This window comes from Scyliorhinus canicula, chromosome 22, assembly GCF_902713615.1.
Source record: "Scyliorhinus canicula chromosome 22, sScyCan1.1, whole genome shotgun sequence".
Classification (NCBI taxonomy): Eukaryota; Metazoa; Chordata; class Chondrichthyes; order Carcharhiniformes; family Scyliorhinidae; genus Scyliorhinus; species Scyliorhinus canicula.
Genome location: NC_052167.1, coordinates 30,256,870 through 30,278,858, shown reverse-complemented (window position 1 = coordinate 30,278,858; position 21,989 = coordinate 30,256,870). Strand labels below are relative to the sequence as shown.

The 21,989-nt window shown below is 45.8% G+C and overlaps 1 protein-coding gene across 1 annotated transcript in view; it reads left to right on the top strand.

Moving 5' to 3' along the window:
• The first annotated feature begins 7,768 nt into the window (after nt 1–7,768).
• LOC119956251 (Fc receptor-like protein 5) overlaps nt 7,769–21,989 on the top strand; it is a 108,655-nt gene continuing 94,434 nt past the window's right edge. Inside the window, exons 1-2 of the mRNA XM_038783284.1 lie at nt 7,769–7,877; nt 10,354–10,383. Coding sequence (XP_038639212.1) covers nt 7,847–7,877; nt 10,354–10,383 — 61 coding nt within the window. The 5' untranslated portion in view covers nt 7,769–7,846. The remainder of the gene's footprint in view (nt 7,878–10,353; nt 10,384–21,989) is intronic.

Below are 21,989 nucleotides of genomic sequence, written 5' to 3'. Positions count from 1 at the left end.
CGATGCCTACACCATTAATGTTGTGACGGACTCGAAAGTAAAACGTGGTCTCAGCAGTGGCGGCCATTTTGAACGCTTGCCAGAAGCAGCCACATGTAAAAGATGTGGAAACATGTGCACAACTGTTTTGCCAAATAATGTTTGACAAACAAGAAAGTTAATCGAGAAAAGTCCATCAATACTATTGATGATATTAACTTACAGGGCACATTTTTAATCGATGTAGTCTCGAATGAAGACCGGGCCAACAAAGCCAAACAGAGTGAAATGTTGCCGACAGAAACAAAAAGTCCTACGAATAATAGTGCAACAACAACAAAAAGATAACTGGACAGTTTCATTGTAAATAAATAAATCACTCATCAATGTGAAATTCGACACAAGAGCAAGAGCGAACCTCATCAGCATCAATGATGTTGAAGCTGAGAATAAAACCCAAACTATTAAACAAGCCAGTCTTCTTGAACTATAATGATCAGAATATTGACACATTGAGGATGTATGAACTTGATATCCAAGTAAAAGGTAAAGTTCATAAATTTAAATTCTCCATAGTAGCAACAGATCATAAGTTGTTGAAGCGTGTGAAGCACTTTAACTGGTTAAAAGTGCACAGCACTGACTGTGCACTGAGCGCACAAAGAGGATCGGTGGAGTCCATTGTGCAGGCCTTTCCAGAAATATTCCAGGGTTTTGGTGTTTTGCATTTCACCTACAAGATTCAAGTCAAGATTCATGCTCAACCAGTGATACATGCTCCGAGAAGAGCTCCAGCATGATTACCTGACTGTCTAAAATATGAATCAGACAGAATGACAAATATTGGTGTGATCAGAAAGATCGATGAGCGTAGAGATTGGGTGATTCGATGGTGTGTGTTAAGAAACGAAATAATGATCCCGGGATATGCATAGGTCCAAAAGACTCATTCAAACTTAAAAAGGAAAGACTATCCAATACCCAAGCAAGAGAAGATCACAAGTGAGATGGCAAGTGTGACGTATTTCAGCAAACCTGATTCTTCGCAGTGATTATGGCAACTCAATTTAGATGAAGAGAGTTCTAAGCATTGTACAGTCAATACTCTGTTTGGTAGATATTACTTTCTTCGTATGCCCTTTGTCATAATCTTAGCATCAGACATTTTCCACAGAGCGATAGAACACATAGTTGAAGGCATTCACTGTGTTCGAGTGTATATCAATGACATCATCATTTGGGTCTCCACACAAGAGGAACACAAGGGAATTCTAATAAGAGTATTGCAGAATGTAAAAACAAAATGGGCTATGTCTGAACAAGGCTACATGTCAATTATGAAGGAAATAACGTCCCCAGGAGACAGGTTGTCTGCTCAAGGAATAAAGCTTGATCACATTGAGATACCAGCCATTGTGAGTGTCCCTCGACCAACAAATAAAAAGGGAGTATGGAGCGGAGAGTACTCGGTATGATTAATTTCATTGGAAAATTTATAACAAATTTCTCACCAAAGACAGCATGACTTAGAGATACCCTGAAGAAATTGGATAGCTTCACTTGGACAGGCAAACATGAACAAGAATGGCTCACATCCAAAACAGCTTTGACAACTCCAGTTGTCATTTTTCGACCCGACAAGAACACAAATATTTCGACAGATTCATCAAAGGATGGTTTAGGCGCAGTTTTGCTGCAACAAGAAAATAGTATTGATTGGAAATCAAGTAGCATAGGCTTCAAGATCTATGACAGAATCTTAATGTCGTTATACTCAAATAGAAAAAGAATGCTTAGGGCTAGTGAACGGATTAGGGAAATTCCACAGTTACGTGTATGGTCTACCTACTTTCGTTGTAGAGACAGATCACAGACCGTGATCGTCAAGAACAATCTCAGTGAGATGTCACCTGGCATTCAATGGATGATGATGAAACGTCAGCGGTATGACTTTGACTTGATCTATACACCAGGCAAGCACATTGTAGTAGCAGATATGCTGTCCAGAGCTACATCAGCACTAGATGACAATTCCATTGGACAGGATGCGCAGGATCATGTAGATAGGATTACGGAAACACTACCAGTATCGGATACAAAGTCAAAACTGATTGTTGCAGAAATGGAGAAAGATGCAGTTCTGCAAATGGGAACACATAATAGAACAGTACAGCACAGAACAGGCCCTTCGGCCCTCGATGTTGTGCCGAGCAATGATCACCCTACTTAAACCCACGTAACCCGTATACCCGTAACCCAACAATCCCCCCATTAACCTTACACTACGGGCAATTTAGCATGGCCATTCCACCTAACCCTCACATCTTTGGACTGTGGGAGGAAACCGGAGCACCCGGAGGAAACCCACGCACACACGGGGAGGACGTGCAGACTCCACACAGACAGTGACCCAGCCGGGAATCGAACCTGGGACCATGGAGCTGTGAAGCATTGATGCTAACCACCATGCTACCGCGAGGCCCCAAATCTCAACAATGGATGGCCGAAAGGTTCAGGCTACAAGTATCATCACATACAATCAGAGCTAAGTGTAGCAAATGGTTTGTTACTAAGACAACATAGAATCGTTATTCAACAGTCTCTGCGTAAATAAATACTGCAAAAGATTCATGAGGGTCACATTTGGAATCGAGAAATGCAAGAGTAGGGCGTGAGAAACAGGCCGGGAATACATAAGGGTATAAAGAAATGGTGGATGAGTGTATCACGTGTCAATGGAACCAATAGCGAAAGCAAAGGAACCGACGGGGATGGGCGAAATTGAGCGATGACATTGGCAAAAGGTGGGGGGAGACTTATTCTACCTTGAAAGCAAATAATCTCTGTTAATAGTCGACTACTATTCAAACTATCCTGAAGTAGCCCAATTGTCAAGCTCATCAGCCTGTTCTGTTGTGATGCACATGAAAGCAATATTTGCACATCATGGCATTCCTCAGGTCGTAATGAGTGACAATGGTCCGTGTTTCAACTGTAAAAAATGGACGTCATTTGGCACAGCATTATGACTTCAGACATGTTACATCCAGTCCATTGTATCCTCAGTCTAATGGAAAGCCAGAGAAAGGTGTTCAGATAGTCCAACAACGACTGAAAAAAATCCACGAACAGTCCAGATGATCCATATCTAGCATTGCTCAGCTATCGAGCATCACCGTTAAGTTGTGGTTTGTCACCATCAGAACTGTTGATTAGTAGAAGTTAAGAACAACTCTCCATGCCAAACAAAACACCAAGTAAATCACAAGATAATGAATCAGCTGCAAACTCAAAAGAAGAAGCTGAAGAGTTACTATGGCAAGTCAACCTGGGCTCAGAAACCTTTAAATGTAGATGTAGAAATGATGGAGGATCTTGATAGCTGGTCAAAATGTGCGACAGTGTTACAGAAAATAGATCTGAGATCCTACATTCTAAGGACAGGTTCCAAGGAGAAACAGAATAACTCGCCTAAAAGCCAAACAACTTGTTACTCAGCTGCAAGCAGATGATGTTTATGAAAACTTATATTCTTCAAAACCAACACAACCAGAGAGCGAATCAAAGGTCATTGTACAGTCTGAAGTTCCGAACAGTGGTCATACCAGTTGCGCCTATAGTAATACAAAACTGTCAAACAGATTCTGCAGATCTACCGAAGTTAAGAAGATCAACAAGACACAGAAAGAACCCTGAAAGGCAGAATGTGTAATTCGACGACATGATAGAAATTATTGTGCTCTGCATATCATATATATAATATTTATTGAAATGTATTTATGTTTTTGTTCAAAATCGCAAGAAAAGAGGGTGTAGTAATATCCATAAGCAATTGCACATGTAAATATGTTTGACCTCCGACCACTAGGTTGCAGGCGAGTTATACCATGTGCTGATCAGCGGCACATGGAATTCAATCCAGGTAAGTGTCAGGTTATGCACTTGGGAAGGACAAAGAAGGCGAGGGAATACAGGAAACTGCAGGACCCTGGGAAGCACCGATGATCAGGTACACCTGTCCTTTAAGGTAGCAGAGCAGGTGAACACAATGGTTAAGAAGGCAAATGGTATACTTGTTTATTAGCCGAGGCATAATTCGTTGTGGTTAGATGTGTTTTCTGGTTGCTCCAGTTTGTTAGTATTCGTTTCGAACCCACGTTTTTGTTACACAATAAGAAATTCGACTAGTCTGGAACTAGATGTTCCTTGGTGCACTAACTCAATCATTACCCATGCACTACAACATAATAGTGATAGCACTACAAAGGGAGCAGAGGAGATTTACCAGGTGTTGCTTGGGATGGAGAGTTTTACTTTTCAAGAGAGATTGGATAGGCTTGGACTGTTTTCCTTGGAGCAGAGACTGAAGGAAGACATGATTGAGATGTATAAAATTATTATAGATAATAATAATCTTTATTATTGTCACAAGTAGGCTTACATTAACACTGCAATGAAATTACTGTGCAAAGCCGCTGGTCGCCACACTCCGGCGCCTGTTCGGGAACACAAAGGGAGAATTCAGAATGTCCAAATTACATAACAGCGCGTCTTTGTGACTTGTGGGAGGAAACCGGAGCACCCGGAGGAAACCCACGCAGACACGGGGAGAACGTGCAGTCTCCGCACAGACAGTGACTCAAGCAGCGAATCGAATCCGGGATTCTGACGCTGTGAAGCCATAGTGCTAACCGCTGTGCTACCATTGGACAGGAACAAACTTTTCCCCTTGGTGGAGGGATCAATGACCGGGGGTGGGGGGGGGGGGGGGGGGGGGAGAGAGATTTAAGCTAAGGAGCGTGAGATTTAGAGGGGATGTGAGGAAAACCTTTTTTTCACCCAGAACATGGTGGGAGTTTGGAACTCGCTGCTTGAAAGGCTTGCGATCCCAGTGCAGACAAGGCTATGGAGCAAGTGCTGGGAAATGGAATTAGAATAGTTAGCTAGCTGTTTTTGATTGGTGCAGACGCGATGGGCTGAAGGGCCTTTTCTATGCTGTATGACATCATGTTATGGCCATCCTGATTTGAGGCCAACAACACAATTCGACTTTGATTGGTCCGCTAAATGAACCTCACGGGCTTCACGTCGTAAATGAAGGCTCGCCAGCCGATTCGCCGGGACCGCGCTTACTAGCTCCCCACTGACGAGGTCGAGCAGCACCTAAACAACAGTTGCACAAGCAACCCCACTCAGCTTGCAGCCATGGTGCCGAGACGACCGGCCCCAGTGTTTGGAGATGCGTATCAGGGGATGCTCCTCGATGCAGGAGGGATGGCCTATTCCCCCGAGGGTCCCAGAGGGTGTGCCACAACCAGTGCCACCAAGGACGAAGATGGAGCAGGACAGGAGGACTGGCCTCCAGTCCGGCAAGTAGGTCAATGACCTACACCGGGCAGCATGGACGATTTGGTACTCCCCCCCCTCCCCACTCTGAAAACATCCCACCTTACAATGCCCCACTCCCCCAAGACCGACCAATCCCCCCCCCCCCCCCCCCCAATGACCACCTGCTCGTTCTCCCGCAGATCCTTCAGCCAATGGTGCCGGCCCACCCTGGGTGGCTCCGCCGCTGCCTCCAAGATATCAAATGGGAGAAGAGCTTCGAGGATTCCACAGTCAATGCTTTACAGCTTCATGCCCACCCTCCACCAGCGGAAACACGCCCCTCGGTGGGAAAAGTTAGTGGGCAAGCTTCAGGGACGCAATCTGGTGAGCACCCCACTGCTGCTGATTTACATCAGATACAGGCAGTAACGCTTAGGTGAGACAGCAATCGGAAGGTTCCAGTCTGATGCTGAGCCTCTGGTACAGGGTAACCCGGAGCTGATGGCGAGGTGAGGGAGCGGCCGGGGCATTCAGAGGCACATGTCAGTGACACTCCAGTGGTGCATAGAAGTTTGCTGGAGTCCATAAGGCAACGGGCGCAGGAGATTTTGCCGACAATCTGTGGCACGGAGGCCAACACTGAATTGGGTTATGGGGCTAGGGTGGAAGTGAGGGAGGATGGGGATCTTGGGACGGCACCATCGGACGAGTGGGGCACTGGTGTGCACTTGGACGAGGTCTAATCTAAATCCTTCTACACTTCCGGGGTCCCTATCCCTGTACTCCCATTCCTATTCATGTATTTCTCAAGACGTCCCTTAAATGTCATTATAGTACCTGCTCCCCCACGTCCTTTGTCAGCGAGTTCCACGCACACACTGCCCCCTCTTTAATAAACGTTGCCCTTTGCAACTTAAACCTATGCCCCCTAGTAATTGACTCCTCTACCCTGGAAAAAGTCTCTAACTATCCACTCTGTCCATGCCCCTCATAATTATGTAGACTTCTATCAGGTCGCCCCTCAACCTCCGTCGTACCAGTGACAACAAACCGAGTTTATCCAACCTCTCCTCATGGCTACTGCCCTCCATACCAGGCAACATCCTGGTAAACCTCTTCTGTACCCTCTCCAAAGCCTCCACATCCTTCTGGTAGTGTGGCAACCAGAATTCAACACTATATTCCAAGTGTGGTCCGAACTAAGGTTCTGTACAGCTGCAACATGACTTGCCAATTTTAATTTTCAATGCCCCAGCCAATGAAGGCAAGCATGCCGTATGCCTTCTTGACTACCTTCTCCACCTGTGTTGCCACTTTCATTGATCTGTGGACCTGTACACCCATATCCCTCTGCCTACAGATACACTAAGGGTTCTGTCATTTACTGTATATTTGCCACCTGTATTAGACCTTCCAAAATGCAGTACCTCACATTTGAGCAGCACAGGGCAGCACGGTAGCATTGTGGATAGCACAATTGCTTCACAACTCCAGGGTCCGTGGTTCGATTCCAGCTTGGGTGCGGAGTCTGCACATCCTCCCTGTGTGTGCGTGGGTTTCCTCCGGGTGCTCCGGTTTCCTCCCACAGTCCAAAGATGTGCAGGTTAGGTGAATTGGCCATGATAAATTTCCCTTAGTGTCCAGAATTGCCCTTAGTGTTGGGTGGGGTTACTGGGTTATGGGGATAGGGTGGAAGTGTTGACCTTGCTCTTTCCAAGAGCCGGTGCAGGCTCGATGGGCCGAATGGCCTCCTTCTGCACTGTAAATGCTATGATAATTCTATGATAATTTTCCCGGATTAAACTCCATCTGCCATCTCTACGCCCAAGTCTTCAACAGATTTAAATTTTGCTGATCCTCTGATAATCCTCATTGCTATCTGCAATTCCACCACCTTTTGATTTGTCTGCAACGTATTAATCAGACCAGTTACATTTTCCTCCAAATCATTTATATATACTGCGAACAGCAATGGTCCCAGCACTGATCCCTGCGGAACACCACTAGTCACAGCCCTCCACTCAGAAAAGCATCATTCCACTGGTACCCCCTGTCTTTTTTGACCTAGCCAATTCTATATCCATCTTGCCAGCTCACCTCTGATCCCGTGTGACTTCGCCTTCTGTATTTAAAGCTGCAATATTAAATGTACAATGTTATCCCATAGGGCGCTTTTTTTGGAAACCTGGGTTTGATTTGAGACTTGTTAATTTTGTATTTAACTGACGATTGGTTTCTTAATGCTGACACTGAATTCCTGAAGTGAAACAAGGTCGCTTATGGAACTGGAATTCCTGACAATGACGAAAGGAAAGTTCCAATGATACATCAAAGATTTGTTGCTGGGGCACAGAAGTAATTTTCCAATTGTGATCATTGGATAATCTTCAAATGTTTCCATGTTCAAACCTTGTGAAGTTTCACCTCAGGTTCCTGTAAAACCCTTGGGAGTTCCTGCAGGCCTGGTCTCTTCTGCTCGGAGACAGAGGAAGGGCCTGTACAGAACAGATCTCGCATCTCAAATTAACTCCCACTGGAAATGGAGACAATTGCTGTTTTGCTGCTGTTTGGTGAGTCATTAAACCATTTTTTGAATAAAAGTAGAATATTGATAGATAGTGATGTAGCCGGATGAGGAATTGGAAGAGGCAGAATGGGCCTAATTACCCCATCATTCTCACTCAGTGATTTGAACACAGTTCAGGGTTTGCTTTGATGTTAGAAAATTATCAGAGCAGGAACCTTGTCATAATTCAGTTTGACAGAGTGCAGATTTATCAGTTTGCACCAAAGTGAATGATTTGGGACAGAGAGAAAGACGAGTGCCTTTCTCTTAAATGCTTACCTTGAGATTGTGTTATTAGTGAGGGAGCCAGATTTTAATAAAATCTGTATTTTCACCCCCCACTTCCAGTGACTCCATGATAGCACCTGGAAGTTGCAAAAATGTCAAACCGCTAAATAGGGACCCCCTCGCCCATCCCTCACCACCCACTTGAGAAGTGTGGAAGAAGCAACAAAATTTTTGGAAAAACATGAGCGTCCTTGAGATGGTCCTTAAGAAGAATTTACTGGAATGGCTTCAGAGAAGTGGATTTTCAGTTACAAGGTTAGGTTGCAGAAATGGTTGGGTGGATTGGCTAGGCTAAAATTGCCCCTTCATGAGCAAAGATGTGCAAGATAGGTGGGATTACTGGGAATGGGCCTAGGTAGCATGCTCTTTCAGAGGATCAGTGCAGACTCAATGGGCCGAATGGGATTCTATGAATTCTATGGAAACTGGAGATGTTCTCACTGGGGCAAAAGGAGATAGAGGGGAGATTAACAGAGGTGAACTAGATTTTGACAGGGTTGGACAAGGTTCACAAGAAAAATCTGTTTCCATTATTTGACGATGCAAGGACTGGTGGTGGGGGTGGGTGGGGGGGGGGGGGAGGACATGGGGGCGGCGGTAAGTTTGGGTTGGGTCTGGGGCGAGTTCTGTCGGGTCGAGTAAGGTCAGGCTGCACCTTGAGTTGGGGGTTATTGAGTTGGAGGTGGGACCCGTCCCAGGTGAGGGGAGTCAACTCTGGAGGAAATGTGGTAGTGAGAGGCAGTGGGGAAGACCGGGGAGGGGGCGCGGGATTTTTGCAGGAGAGTAAGGGAGGTCAGTGCAATAAGTGACCCAGAAGCTACAAGTGGTTTTCATTCTAATTTTCTTACAGTCAGAACGAACTGAAGTTTGTAATTTAAATTACAATTCCAGCTGGTTCTCAGTGCTGCAAAATTGCACATCAGACATTTGAACTTCCTGGGAGTCTGGAACTGGGAATGTTGGGTTCCATCCCAGATGCACTGCCGTGGAATCTGGCAGTCCCGGCTCAATGCATCAAATATTTTGTTTGAAAATGTATAATTTTACCATCTGCACTTGGAGGTTTTGTTTGACTTTTCACTATCTTGGACTGCTCCATTCGCAGCCTGGGCGGGAGGGAGGTTTCTCTTCAATAAGGTAAACTCCAACAGGGTGGAAAAGGCCTGCCATTCACCGGACTGAGGTTTGGGAGGGGGGTGGGGGACATCTGAACTAAAGGTGTCAGCGGGCTGGTTTTTCAGTTAGTTTCCACCTCCAGCTGCTTTTCCCAAAGGCAGATTGGGGCAGATGTGGGAGCTGAATGAGGTTTAATAATGACTGACAAGTCTGATGTCTTCCCATGTCACAGTTTTGTCTTTGAGTGACGATCTCCTCGACATCAGCGTCCCCGCCATCATGGGACCAACACTCCACTGAAAGTGATGGAGCTCCATAACGTCCCCTGAGCACAGCCTTCAGCTGGACTGTACCTACCATCCATCGTGCGCCATTCAGAGGGATTAGTGCAGGAGTGAGTGGGATCGGATCCTGCAATTGCTCCCGCCTCCCAAATATTTTCAGCGAAATGTTGGGAACATTCAACCCAATATTGAATTGAAATTCAAATCCAGATTGAAATTGGACATGTATGAAATTGCAGGACATTACATCAGCATCTGTGAAGACCATAAGACATTGGAGCAGAATTAGACCATTCGGCCCATCGAGTCTGTTCCGCCATTCAATCATGGCTGATATTGTTTTCATCCCCATTCTCCTGCCTTCATCCCACAACCCCTGACCCCCTTATTGATCAAAAACTTTTCTATCTCTGTTTTAAAGACACTCAGTGATTCGGCCTCCACAGCCTTTTGCGGCAAACAGTTCGACGGATTCACCACCCTCTGGCTGAAGACATTGCCCCTCATTTCTGTTTTAAAGGATCGTCTCTTCTGTCTGAGACTGTGTTCTCTGGTTCCAGCTTTTCCTACAAGTGGAAACATCCTCTCCACGTCCACTCTATCCAGGTCTCGCAGTATCCTGCAAATTAAAATGAGATCCCCTCTCATCCTTCTAAACTCCATAGAATACACCCAGAGTGCTCAACCCCTCCCAACTCAGCTTCAGAAGTTATGTGGACCAGTCCAGACACGGCATATCGCTAACACAAGTCATACCGTTGGTTTAACATTGATCCTTTCTCCTTTTCGCAGTTTTGGGAACTCCAAGGACACATTCTGAAGGTTAGAATAAACATTTATCACTAGAATCTTGAACTGAACAGTTAGCATTCTGAATCATTGAGTTACTTTCTAAGGAATTCAGTTCCAATAATCAATCACTTATTGCAGTTTACATTTCAGTAACTGTTGCACGTAGCAGGGCAGCAGTCGTCGTCGGCATGTTTCTGTGAGTGACTTTTATTGTACTGATCTTAAAGAGGTATTTGAATCGTCGACAGCCACTGGTGAGGGGAGCAAATGTTGTGCCTTTGTTTAAGAAGGGCTGCAGGGAAAAGCCTGTGAACTACAGACCGGTGAGCCTAACGTCTTTTGTGGGTAAGTTGTTCGAAGGTATTCCTAGAGACAGGATCTACAGCAATTTAGAGAGGCAAGGACTGATTAGGGACAGTCAGCATGGCTTTGTGAGTGGAAAATCATGTCTCAAGAATTTGATTGAGTTTTTTGAAGGGGTAACTAAGAAGGTAGATGAGGGCAGTGCAATCGACGTTGTCTACATGGACTTAAGCAAGGCCTTTGACAAGTAGCACATGGTAGGTTGTTTCATGAGGTTAAATCTCACGGGATCCAGGGTGAGGTAGCCAATTGGATACAAAATTGGTTTTACGATAGAAGACAAAGGGTGGTTGTAGAGGGTCATGTTTCAAACTGGAGCCCTGTGACCAGCCGTGTGCCTCAGGGATCAGTGCTGGGTCCACTGTAATTTGTTATTTATATCAATGATTTGAATGGGAATTTAGGAGGCATGGCTAGTAAGTTTGCAGATGACACAAAGACTGGTGGCATAGTGGACAGTGAAGAAGGTTATCTAGTATTGCGATGGGATTTTGATCAAATGGGCCAGTGGACCGATCAATGGAAGATGGAGTTTAATTTAGATAAATGTGAGATGATGCATTTTGGAAGATCGAATCAGGGCAAGACCTACTCAGTTAATCGTAGGGTGTTGGGGGAGTTATAGAAAAAGGGGATCTAGGAGTACAGGTTCATAGCCTCTTGAATGTGGAGTCACAGGTGGGCAGGGTGGTGAAGAAGGTGTTTGGCATGTTTGGTTTCATTGGTCAGAACATTGAATACAGTAGTTGGGATGTCTTGCTGAAGTTGTACAAGTCTTTAGTAAAGCCACACTTTGTGTACAGTCCTCGTCACCCTTTTATTGAAAGGATATTATTAAACTACAAAAAATGTAGAAAAGATTTACTAGGAAGCTACTGGAACTTGATGGTTTGAGTTATAAGGAGAGGCAAGATAGACTGGGACTTTTTACACTGCAGCGTGGGGTAATCTTATAGAGGTAAGGGGCCTCACGGTAGCATGGTGGTTAGCATCAATGCTTCACAGCTGCAGGGTCCCAGGTTCGATTCCCGGCTGGGTCACTGTCTGTGTGGAGTCTGCACGTCCTCCCCGTGTGTGCGTGGGTTTCCTCCGGGTGCTCCGGTTTCCTCCCACAGTCCAAAGATGTGCGGGTTAGGTGGATTGGCCATGCTAAATTGCCCGTAGTGTGAGGTTAATGGGGGGATTGTTGGGTTACGGGTATACGGGTTACATGGGTTTAAGTAGGGTGATCATTGCTCGGCACAACATCGAGGGCCGAAGGGCCTGTTCTGTGCTGTACTGTTCTATGTTCTATGTTCTAGGTCTATTAAATAATGAGCGGCAGAGATAAGGTAGATAGTGAACATATTTTCGCAAAGGTAGGGGAGTCTAAAAACTAGAGGGCATAGGTTTAAGGTGAGAGAGGAGAGATACAAAAGGGTCCAGAGGGGCAATTATTTCACAAAGAGGGTGGTGAGTGTCTGGAACGAGCTGCCATAAGCAGCAGTAGAGTCGGGTACAATTTTGTCTTTTAAAAAGCATTTAGACCATAAGACATAGGAGCAGAATTAGGCCACTTGGCACATCGAGTCTGCTCAGCCATTCATTCATAGATATTTTCTGATCCCCATCCTCCTGCAATCTCCCCAGAACCATTGATCCCCTTATTAATCAAGAACATGTCTATTTCTGTCTTAAAGGCACTCAGTGAATTGGCCTCCACAGACTTCTGCTGCAAAGAGTTCCACAGATTCACCAACCTCTGACTGAAAATATTCCTCCTCATCTCTATTTTAAAGGATCGTCTCTTTAGTCTGAGATGGTGTTCTCTGCTGCTTTTTCCTATAAATGGAAACATCCTCTCCACGTCCACTCTATACAGGCCTCGCAGTATCGTGTAAGTTTCAATAAGAACCCCTCTCATCCTTCTAAACTCCAATGAGTACAGACCCATGTCCTCAAACGTTCCTCACATGACAAGTTCTTCATTCCAGGGATCTTTCTTGTGAACCTCCTCTGAATTCTTTCCAAGGCCAGCACATCCTTCCTTCGATATGGGGCCCAAAACTGCTCACAATATTCCAAAGGGGGTCTGACCAGAGCCTTATACGGTCTCAGAAGTACATCCCTGCTCTTGTATTCTAGCCCTCTTGACATGAATGCTAACATTGCATTTGCCTTCTTAACTGCTGACTGAACCTGCACATTAACCTGATGAGAATTGTGAGCAAGGACTCCCAAGTCCCTTTGTGTTTCTGCTTTCCGAAGCATTTCCCCATTTAGGAAATAGTCCATGCGTAAATTCCTCCTTCCAAAGTGCATAACCTCACACTTTTTCACATTGTACTTCATTTGCCACTTCATCGCCCACTCTCATAGTTTGTCCAAGTCCTTCTGCAGCCCACTTGTTTCTTCAATACTACCTGTCCCTCTACAGATCTTTGTATCATCTGCAAACTTAGCAATAGTGCCACAGTACCTTCTTCCAGATCATTAATGTATATTGTAAAAAGTTGTGGTCCCAGCACAGAACCCTGAGGCACACCACTAGTCACCGGCTGCCATCCTGAAAAAGATCCCTTTATCCCCACTCTCTGGCTTCTGCCAGTCAGCCAATCCTCTATCCATGCCAGGATAGTACCCTGAACACAATGAGCTCTAAACTTATTTTACAGTCTCCGATGCGGTATCTTGTCAAAGGCCCTCTGGAAATCTAAATAAATCACGTCCACTGGTTCCCCTTTGTCTAACATCCTTGTTACCTGCTCAAAGAACTCGAGCAGATTTGTCAGACACGGCCTGGAAGCTGTCTCGGACGCACGGAAGATTTCTCTCTTCCTCTCCACAGCCGGGGACCATTCCCTTCACATCTTCAACACGCGCACCTTCGCTGATGGGGAGGATAAATCGGAGTTCAAAACAGTCCTCTTAAAGTTCGACAGCCACTGCGAGGTCGAGGTAAGAACAGAAGAACATAAGAACTAGGAGCAGGAGTAGGCAGTCTGGCCCCTCGAGCCTGCTCCGCCATTCAATGAGATCATGGCTGATCTTTTGTAGACTCAGCTCCACTTTCCGGCCCGAACACCATAACCCTTAATCCCTTTATTCTTCAAAAAACTATCTATCTTTACCTTAAAAACATTTAAATAAGGAGCCTCAACTGCTTCACTGGGCAAGGAATTCCATAGATTCACAACCCTATGGGTGAAGAAGTTCCTCCTAAACACAGTCCTAAATCTACTTCCCCTTATTTTGAAGCTATGTCCCCTAGTTCTGCTTTCACCCGCCAGTGTAAACAACCTGTCTGCATCTATCCTATCTATACCCTTCATAATTTTAAATGTTTCTATAAGATCCCCCTCACCCTTCTAAATTGCAACGAGTACAGTCCCAGTCTACTCACCCCCTCCTCATAATCCAACCCCTGCAGCTCTGGAATTAACCTAGTGAATCTCATCTGCACACCCTCTAGTGCCGGTACGGCCTTTCTCAAGTAAGGAGACCAAAACTGAACACAATACTCCAGGTGTGGCCTCATTAACACCTTAAACAATTGCAACATAACCTCCCTAGTCTTAAACGCCATCCCTCTAGCAATGAAGGACAAAATTCCATTTGCCTTCTTAATCACCTGTTGCACCTGTAAACCTACCTTCTGTGACTCATGCACTAGCACACCCAAGTCTCTCTGAACAGCGGCATGCTTTAATATTTTATCGGTTAAATAATAATCCCGTTTGCTGTTATTCCTACCAAAATAGATAACCTCACATTTGTCAACATTGTATTCCATCTGGCAGACCCTAGCACATTCACTTAACCTATCCAAATCCCTCTGCAGACTTCCAGTATCCTCTGCACTTTTCGCTTTACCACTCATCTTGGTGTCATCAGCAGACTTGGATACATTGCCCTTGGTCCCCAACTCCAAATCATCTATGTAGATTGTGAACAATTGTGGGCCCAACACGGATCCCTGAGGGACACCACTAGATACTGATTGCCAACCAGAGAAACACCCATCAATCCCCACTCTTTGCTTTCTATTAATTAACCAATCCTCTATCCATGCTACTACTTTACCCTTAATGCCATGCATATTTATCTTATGCAGCAACCTTTTGTGTGGCACCTTGTCAAAGGCTTTCTGGAAATCCAGATATACCACATCCATCGGCTCCCCGTTATCTACTGGACCGGTAATGTCCTCAAAAAATTCCACTATATTAGTTAGGCATGACCTGCCCTTTATGAACCCATGCTGCGTCTGCCCAATGGGACAATTTCTATCCAGATACCTGGCTATGTCTTCCTTGATGATAGATTCCAGCATCTTCCCTACTACCAAAGTTAAGCTCACTGGCCTATAATTTCCTGCTTTCTGCCTACCTCCTTTTTTAAACAGTGGTGTCACGTTTGCTAATTTCCAATCCACCGGGACCACCCCAGAGTCCAGTGAATTTTGGTAAATCATCACTAGTGCATCTGCAATTTCCCTAGCCATCTCTTTTAGCACTCTGGGATGCATTCCATGAGGGCCAGGAGACTTGTCTACCTTTAGCTTGCCCATCACTACCTGCTTAGTGATACAAATCCTCTCAAGGTCCTCACCTGTCATAGCCTCATTTATATCAGTCACTGGCATGTTTTTTGTGTCTTCCACTGTGAAGACCGACCCAAAAAACCTCTTCAGTTCCTCAGCCATTTCCTCATCTCCCATTATTAAAACTCCCTTCTCATCGTCTAAAGGACCAATATTTACCTTGGCCACTCTTTTTTGTTTTATATATTTGTAAAAACTTTTACTGTCTGTTTTTATATTCTGAGCAAGTTCACTCTCATAATCTATTTTACTCTTCTTTATAGACTTTTTAATACCTTTCTGTTGCCCCCTAAAGATTTCCCAGTCCTCTCGTCTCCCACCAATCTTTGCCACTTTGTATGCTTTTTCCTTCAATTTGATACTCTCCCTTATTTTCTTAGATATCCATGGTCGATTTTCCCTCTTTCTACCGTCCTTCCTTTTTGTCGATATAAACCTTTGCTGAGCACTGTGAAAAATATCTTGTAAGGTTCTCCACTGTTCCTCAACTGTTCCATCATAAAGTCTTTGCTCCCAGTCTACCTTAGCTAGTTCTTCTCTCATCCCATTGTAATCTCCTTTGTTTAAACACAAAACATTAGTATTTGATTTTACTTCCTCACATTCCATCTGTATTTTAAATTCACCATATTGTGAGCGCTCATTCCGAGAGGATCCAGAACTATGAGATCATGAATCAATCCTGTCTCATTACATAGGACAAGATCTAGGACCGCTGGTTCCCTTGTAGGTTCCATTACATACTGTTCTAGGAAACTATCGCCGATACAGTCTATAAACTCTTCCTCATGGTTGCCTTGACCGACCTGGTTAAACCAATCGACATGTAGATTAAAATCCCCCATGATAACTGCTGTACCATTTCTACATGTATTAGTTATTTCTTTGTTTATTGCCTGCCCCACCATAACGTTGCTATTTGGTGGCTGATAGACTACTTCTATCAGTGACTTTTTCGCCTTACTATTCCTGATTTCCACCTAAATGGATTCAACCTTATCCTCCATAGCACCGATGTCATCCCTTACTATTGCCTGAATGTCATCCATAAATAACAGAGCAACACCATCTCCCTTACCATCCACTTTGTCCTTCCGAATAATTTGATACCCTCGGATATTTAACTCCCAGTCGTGACCATCCTTTAACCATGTTTCAGTAATGGTGGCAAATCAGCAATCATAGTCATTCACGATGATTTGCTCCATCAACTCATTTACTTTATTCCGAATACTGCGAGCATTCAGGTAAAGTACACTTATGCTGTTTTTTTTAACCTCCGGTTTGAATCTTAACGTCTCTAGTTTTATTCATTTTAGTATTACTGGGGCTATTCACTGAGCTCCCCTCAGTCACTGTACTATGTACTGTCGCCCGTTTTGATTTTTGACTATGTCTTCTTGCACTTTCTCCCTTACTTCCTTTTGCTTCTGTCCCTGTTTTGTTACCTTCCAACTTCCTGCATCGGTTCCCATCCCCCTGCCACATTAGTTTAAACCCTCCCCAACAGCTCTGGCAAACACCACCCCCTCCCCCCCACCCCCAGGACATCGGTTCCAGTCCTGCCCAGGTGCAGACCGTCCGGTCCCACCTCCCCCAGAACCGGTCCCAATGCCCAGGATTTTGAATCTCTCCCTCCATCGCTTGAGCCACGCATTCATCCTATCAATCCTGACATTCCTACTCTGACTTGCTCGTAGCACTGGTAGCAGTCCTGAGATTACTACCTTTGAGGTCCTACTTTTTAGTTTAACTACAAACTCCCTGAATTAAGCTTGCGGGAAGTCATTCCGTTTTTTACCTATATCGTTGGCGCCTTTGTGCACTACGACAGATGGCTGTTCACCCTCCCCCCTCCCCCCAGAATGTCCTGCACCCGCTCCGAGACATCCTTGACCCTTGCACCAGGGAGGCAACATACCATCCTGGAGTCTCGATTGCATCCACAGAACCGCCTGTCTATTCCCCTTATGATCGAGTCCCCAACTATAGCCCTGCCATTTTTCTTCCTGCCCTGCTGCGCAACAGAGCCAGCCATGGTGCCATGAACCTTGCTGCTGGCTTCCCCTGGTGAGCCATCTCCCCCAACAGCACGGGGCAGCACGGTAGCATTGTGGATAGCACAATTGCTTCACAGCTGCAGGATCCCAGGTTCGATTCCGGCTTGGGTCACTGTCTGCGCAGAGTCTGCACATCCTCCCCGTGTCTGGGTGGGTTTCCTCCGGGTGCTCCGTTTTCCTCCCACAGTCCAAAGATGTGCAGGTTAGGTGGATTGGCGACGACAAATTGCCCTTAGTATCCAAAATTTTCCTTAGTGTTGGGTGGGGTTACTGGGTTATGGGGATAGGGTGGAGGTGTTGACCTTGGGTAGGTGCTCATTCCAAGAGCCCGTGCAGACTCGATGGCCTGAATGGCCTCCTTCGGCACTGTAAATTCTATGTAAACAGTATCCAAAGCGGTATATCTGTTTTGCAGGGAGATGACCGCAGGGGACACCTGCACTGCCTTCCTATTCTTGCTCTGTCTTTTGGTCACCCATTTTGCTATCTCCCTCAGGAACGTTCACCTGCGGTGTGACCAACTCGCTAAACGTGCTATCCTCGACCTCCTCAGCATCGCGGATGCTCCAAAGTGAGTCCATTCGCAGCCCCAGAGCCGTCAAGCGGTCTAACAGGAGCTGCAACTGAACACACTTCCTGCACGTGAAAGAACCAGACACAGTGGACGTGTCCCTGAGCTCCCACATCGCACATGAGGAGCATGACACGGGCCTGGGATCTCTTGCCATGTCTTAAACCTTAGGTAAACTTATACAACTACAATTTCAAAATAAAAATAAATAAATTAGACAATGAAAAGAAAAACTACTTACCAGTTACATCTGATTGCAGTGTCTTCCTCTCAAACTGCAGGATAAATTCTATCATGTTGTGGTCACTTCTCCCTCAGGGTTCCTTTACCTTAATTTCTCTAATCAAGTCTGCCTCATTACACATCACCAAATCCAGAATTGCCTGTTCCCTAGTAGGCTCTGTCACAATCTGCTCCAAAAAGCCATCTTTTATACATTGCACAAATTCCATGTCTTGGGATCCACTACCAACCTGATTTTCCCAGTCCACCTGCATATATTGAAGTCCCCCATGATTATTGTAATATTGCCTTTTGACATGCCTTTTCTGTCTCCTGATTTATTTTCTGCCCCACATCCTGACTACTGCTAGGGGGCCTGTACATATCTCCCATCAGAGTCTTTTTACCTTTGCGATTCCTCACCTCTACCCACAGAGACTCTATGTCTTCCGATCCTATATCGCTCCTTGCTATCGATGTAACTTCATTCCTTACTAACAATGCAACCCGGCCCCCTTTGCCCATCTACTTATCCTTTCAATAGGACACATATCCTTGGATATTTAGATCCCAGCCCTGATCCCCTTGCAGTCACGTCTTTGTGACGCCCACAACATCGTACCGGCCAATTTCAATGTGCGCAACAAGCTCATTTACCTTGTTCCGTATACTGCGCGCATTTAGGTACAACACCCTCAATCCTGCATTGGCCACCTCCCTTTTCACACTCTCCTCAGTCATTGTACCCTGTACTGTGGCCCTTTTTTGATTTTTGACGATGGCTTCTCTGCCTTACATTTTCCCCCTTACTGCTTTTTGTTTCTGGCCCCGTTTTACTTCCCTCCGACTTCCTACATCGGATCCCAACCCCTGCCACATTAGTTTAAAGCCTCCCCAACAGCTCTAGCAAACATCGGTTCCAGTCCTGCCCAGGTGCAGACCGTCCAGTTTGTACTGGTCCCACCTCCGCCAAAACTGGTTCCAATGCCACAGGAATTTGAAACTTGCACCGTCTCTCGAGCCACGCATTCATCCTATCTAATTTGACATTCCTAATCTGACTAGCTCGTGGCACTGGTAGCAATCCTGAGATTACTACCTTTGAGGTCCTACTTTTTACTTTAACTCCTGACTCCCTGAATTCAGCTTGGAGGACCTCATCCCGTTTTTTCATTAAATCGATGGTGCCTATGTGTACCATGACAGCTGGTCCCAGAATGTCCTGCAGCCGCCCCGAGACATCGTTGACCCTTGCACCAGGGAGGCAACATACCATCCTGGAGTCTGGATTGCGTCCACAGAACCGCCTGTCTATTCCCCTCCTTCATATCTCCCTCATAAACTGTGTCAGGCCCCTCGTCCACCCCTCCTGAAGGGGTCAACGAGTGCGACTTCGATCGATCCATCTTCGGAAGCAACACTGTCTATAAATCCCCAATTAAAATTAATCGATGCGTGTCCAGATTGGGGATGGCATTCTCTTCATAAACCCATCATCCCAATTTCGGGCGTACACGCTAACCAACACCACCAACCTCGCCTCCAAAGCACCTCTCATTATAACGTATCTGTTCCCCTGATCTACCACCACCTTCTCCATCTGAAGCTTCACCCTCTTACCTACCAGTACCACTAACTCCTGGGGCCTATTATCAAAGATGTGGAGATGCCGGCGTTGGACTGGGGAGGGCACAGTAAGATGTCTTACAACACCAGGTTTAAGTCGAACAGGTTTAGTTCAAATCAATAGCATTCGGAGCACTGCGCCTCATTCTTGAGGAAAGAGCAATGCTCCGAAAGCTAGTGTTTGAATCAAACCTGTTAGCAAAGCCCGAGTGGAACATCTGACTCATCTAACGCTTCCGAAGCCTAACCTGGTCCTTCACCCTCAGATGTCTCCTGCAACAGCAGCACACCGGCTCTCAGGCTCTTCAAATGCGAGAAAACTCTCTCCCATTTCACCAGTCCACCCAACCCCCACACGATCCACGTTACCAGTTGGAATGGGGGTCTCTCACCACCCTTTGTCTTAAATCAAAGGACCATAAGACATAGAATTAAGCCAGTTGGCCTATCGAGTCTGCTCCGCCATTCAATCATGAATGATATTTTTCTCATCCCCATTCTCCTGCATTCCCCCCATAAACCCTGATCCCCTTATCAAACAAGACCCTATCTCACTCTGTTGAAAGATACTCAGTGAATTGGCCTCCACCGCCTTCTGCGGCAAAGAGTCCAACAGATTCACCATTCTCTGGCTGAAAAAATCCTCCTCCTCTCTGTTTTAAAGGATCGTCCCTTCAGTCTGAGATTGTGTCCTCTGGTTCGAGTTTCTCCTACTAGTGGGAACATCTTCTCCACATCCACTCTATCCAGGCCACGCAGTATCCTGTAAGTTTCAATATGGTTCCCTCCCCTCGTCCTTCTAAACTCCAACGAGTACAGTCACAGATTCATCAACCGTTCCTTATATGACAAGCTCTTCATTCCAGGGATTATTCCTGTGAACCTCCTCTGGACCCTCTCCAAGGTCAGCACATCCTTCCTTAGATATGCGGCCCAAAACTGCTCACAGTACTCGAAATGGGGTCTGACCAGAGCATTATACAGCCTCAGAAGCGCATCCCTGCTCTTGTATTCTAACGTTCTCGACATGAATGGTAACATTGCATTTGCCTTCTTAACTGCCGACTAAACCTGAATGTTAACTTTAAGAGAATTGTGAACAAAGATTCCCAAGTGAAATGAAATGAAATATAAATGAAAATCGCTTATTGTCACGAGTAGGCTTCAATGAAGTTACTGTAAAAAGCCCGTAGTTGCCACATTCCGGCGTCTGTTCGGGGAGGCTGGTACGGGAATCGAACCATGCTGCTGGCCTGCTTGGTCTCCTTTAAAAGCCAGCGATTTAGCCCAGTGAGCTAAACCAGCCCACAAGTCCCTTTGTGCTTCTGATTTCCTAAGCATTTCCCCATTTAGAAAATAGTCTGTGCCTCCATTCCTCCTTCCAAAGTGCATAACCTCACACTTTTCCATGTTGTATTCCATCAGCCCCTTAATTGTCGACTCTCCCAGCCTGTCCAAGTCCTTCTGCAGCCCGCCTGCTTTCTCAATACTACCTGTCCGATTACAGATCTTTGTATCATCTGTAAACTTAGCAACCGTGCACTCAGTTCCTTCTTCTAGATCATTAATGTATATCGTGAAAAGTTGTGGTCCCAGCACAGACCCCTAAGGCAGTCCCACGATCCGCAGATTCTGCCGCCTCGACCTGTTCTCCAGCCCTTCCACCTTGGCTCTCAGCCCTTTATTGCTCTCCTCCACACTCAGCAGCTCCTCTCCCATTGAGGCGAGCTGGTCATTGTGATATGACAATGCCTCCCCCACCCGTTCAACAACCCTCCTTGCTCCCGCAGTGCCATCGACCTCTTCCGTTCCTTTATCAGCCCCACCATATCGCCCACCAACTGTTTGAGCGTTACCATCATCTCCTTCCCTTGCTGCTCAAAAAGTTGACCAAACTGCCAGTCAAACTCCACCACCACACCGGCCAGCGTGCCCACCGTAATGGTTGCAGCCCCACCCCCGGCGAGCTTGCTCCCTCCACCATTCCTCCCAGAGAATTATTTCTTTTACTTTTTTATTAATTTAGAGTACCCAATTTTTTCTTTCCAATTGATGGGCAATTTAGCGTGGCCAATCCACCTACCCTGCACATATTTTTGGGTTGTGGGGGTGAAACCCACGCAAACACGGGGAGAATGTGCAAACTCCACACAGACAGTGACCCGGGGCTGGGATTGACCCCGGGTCCTCGGCAACGTTAGGCAGCAGTGCT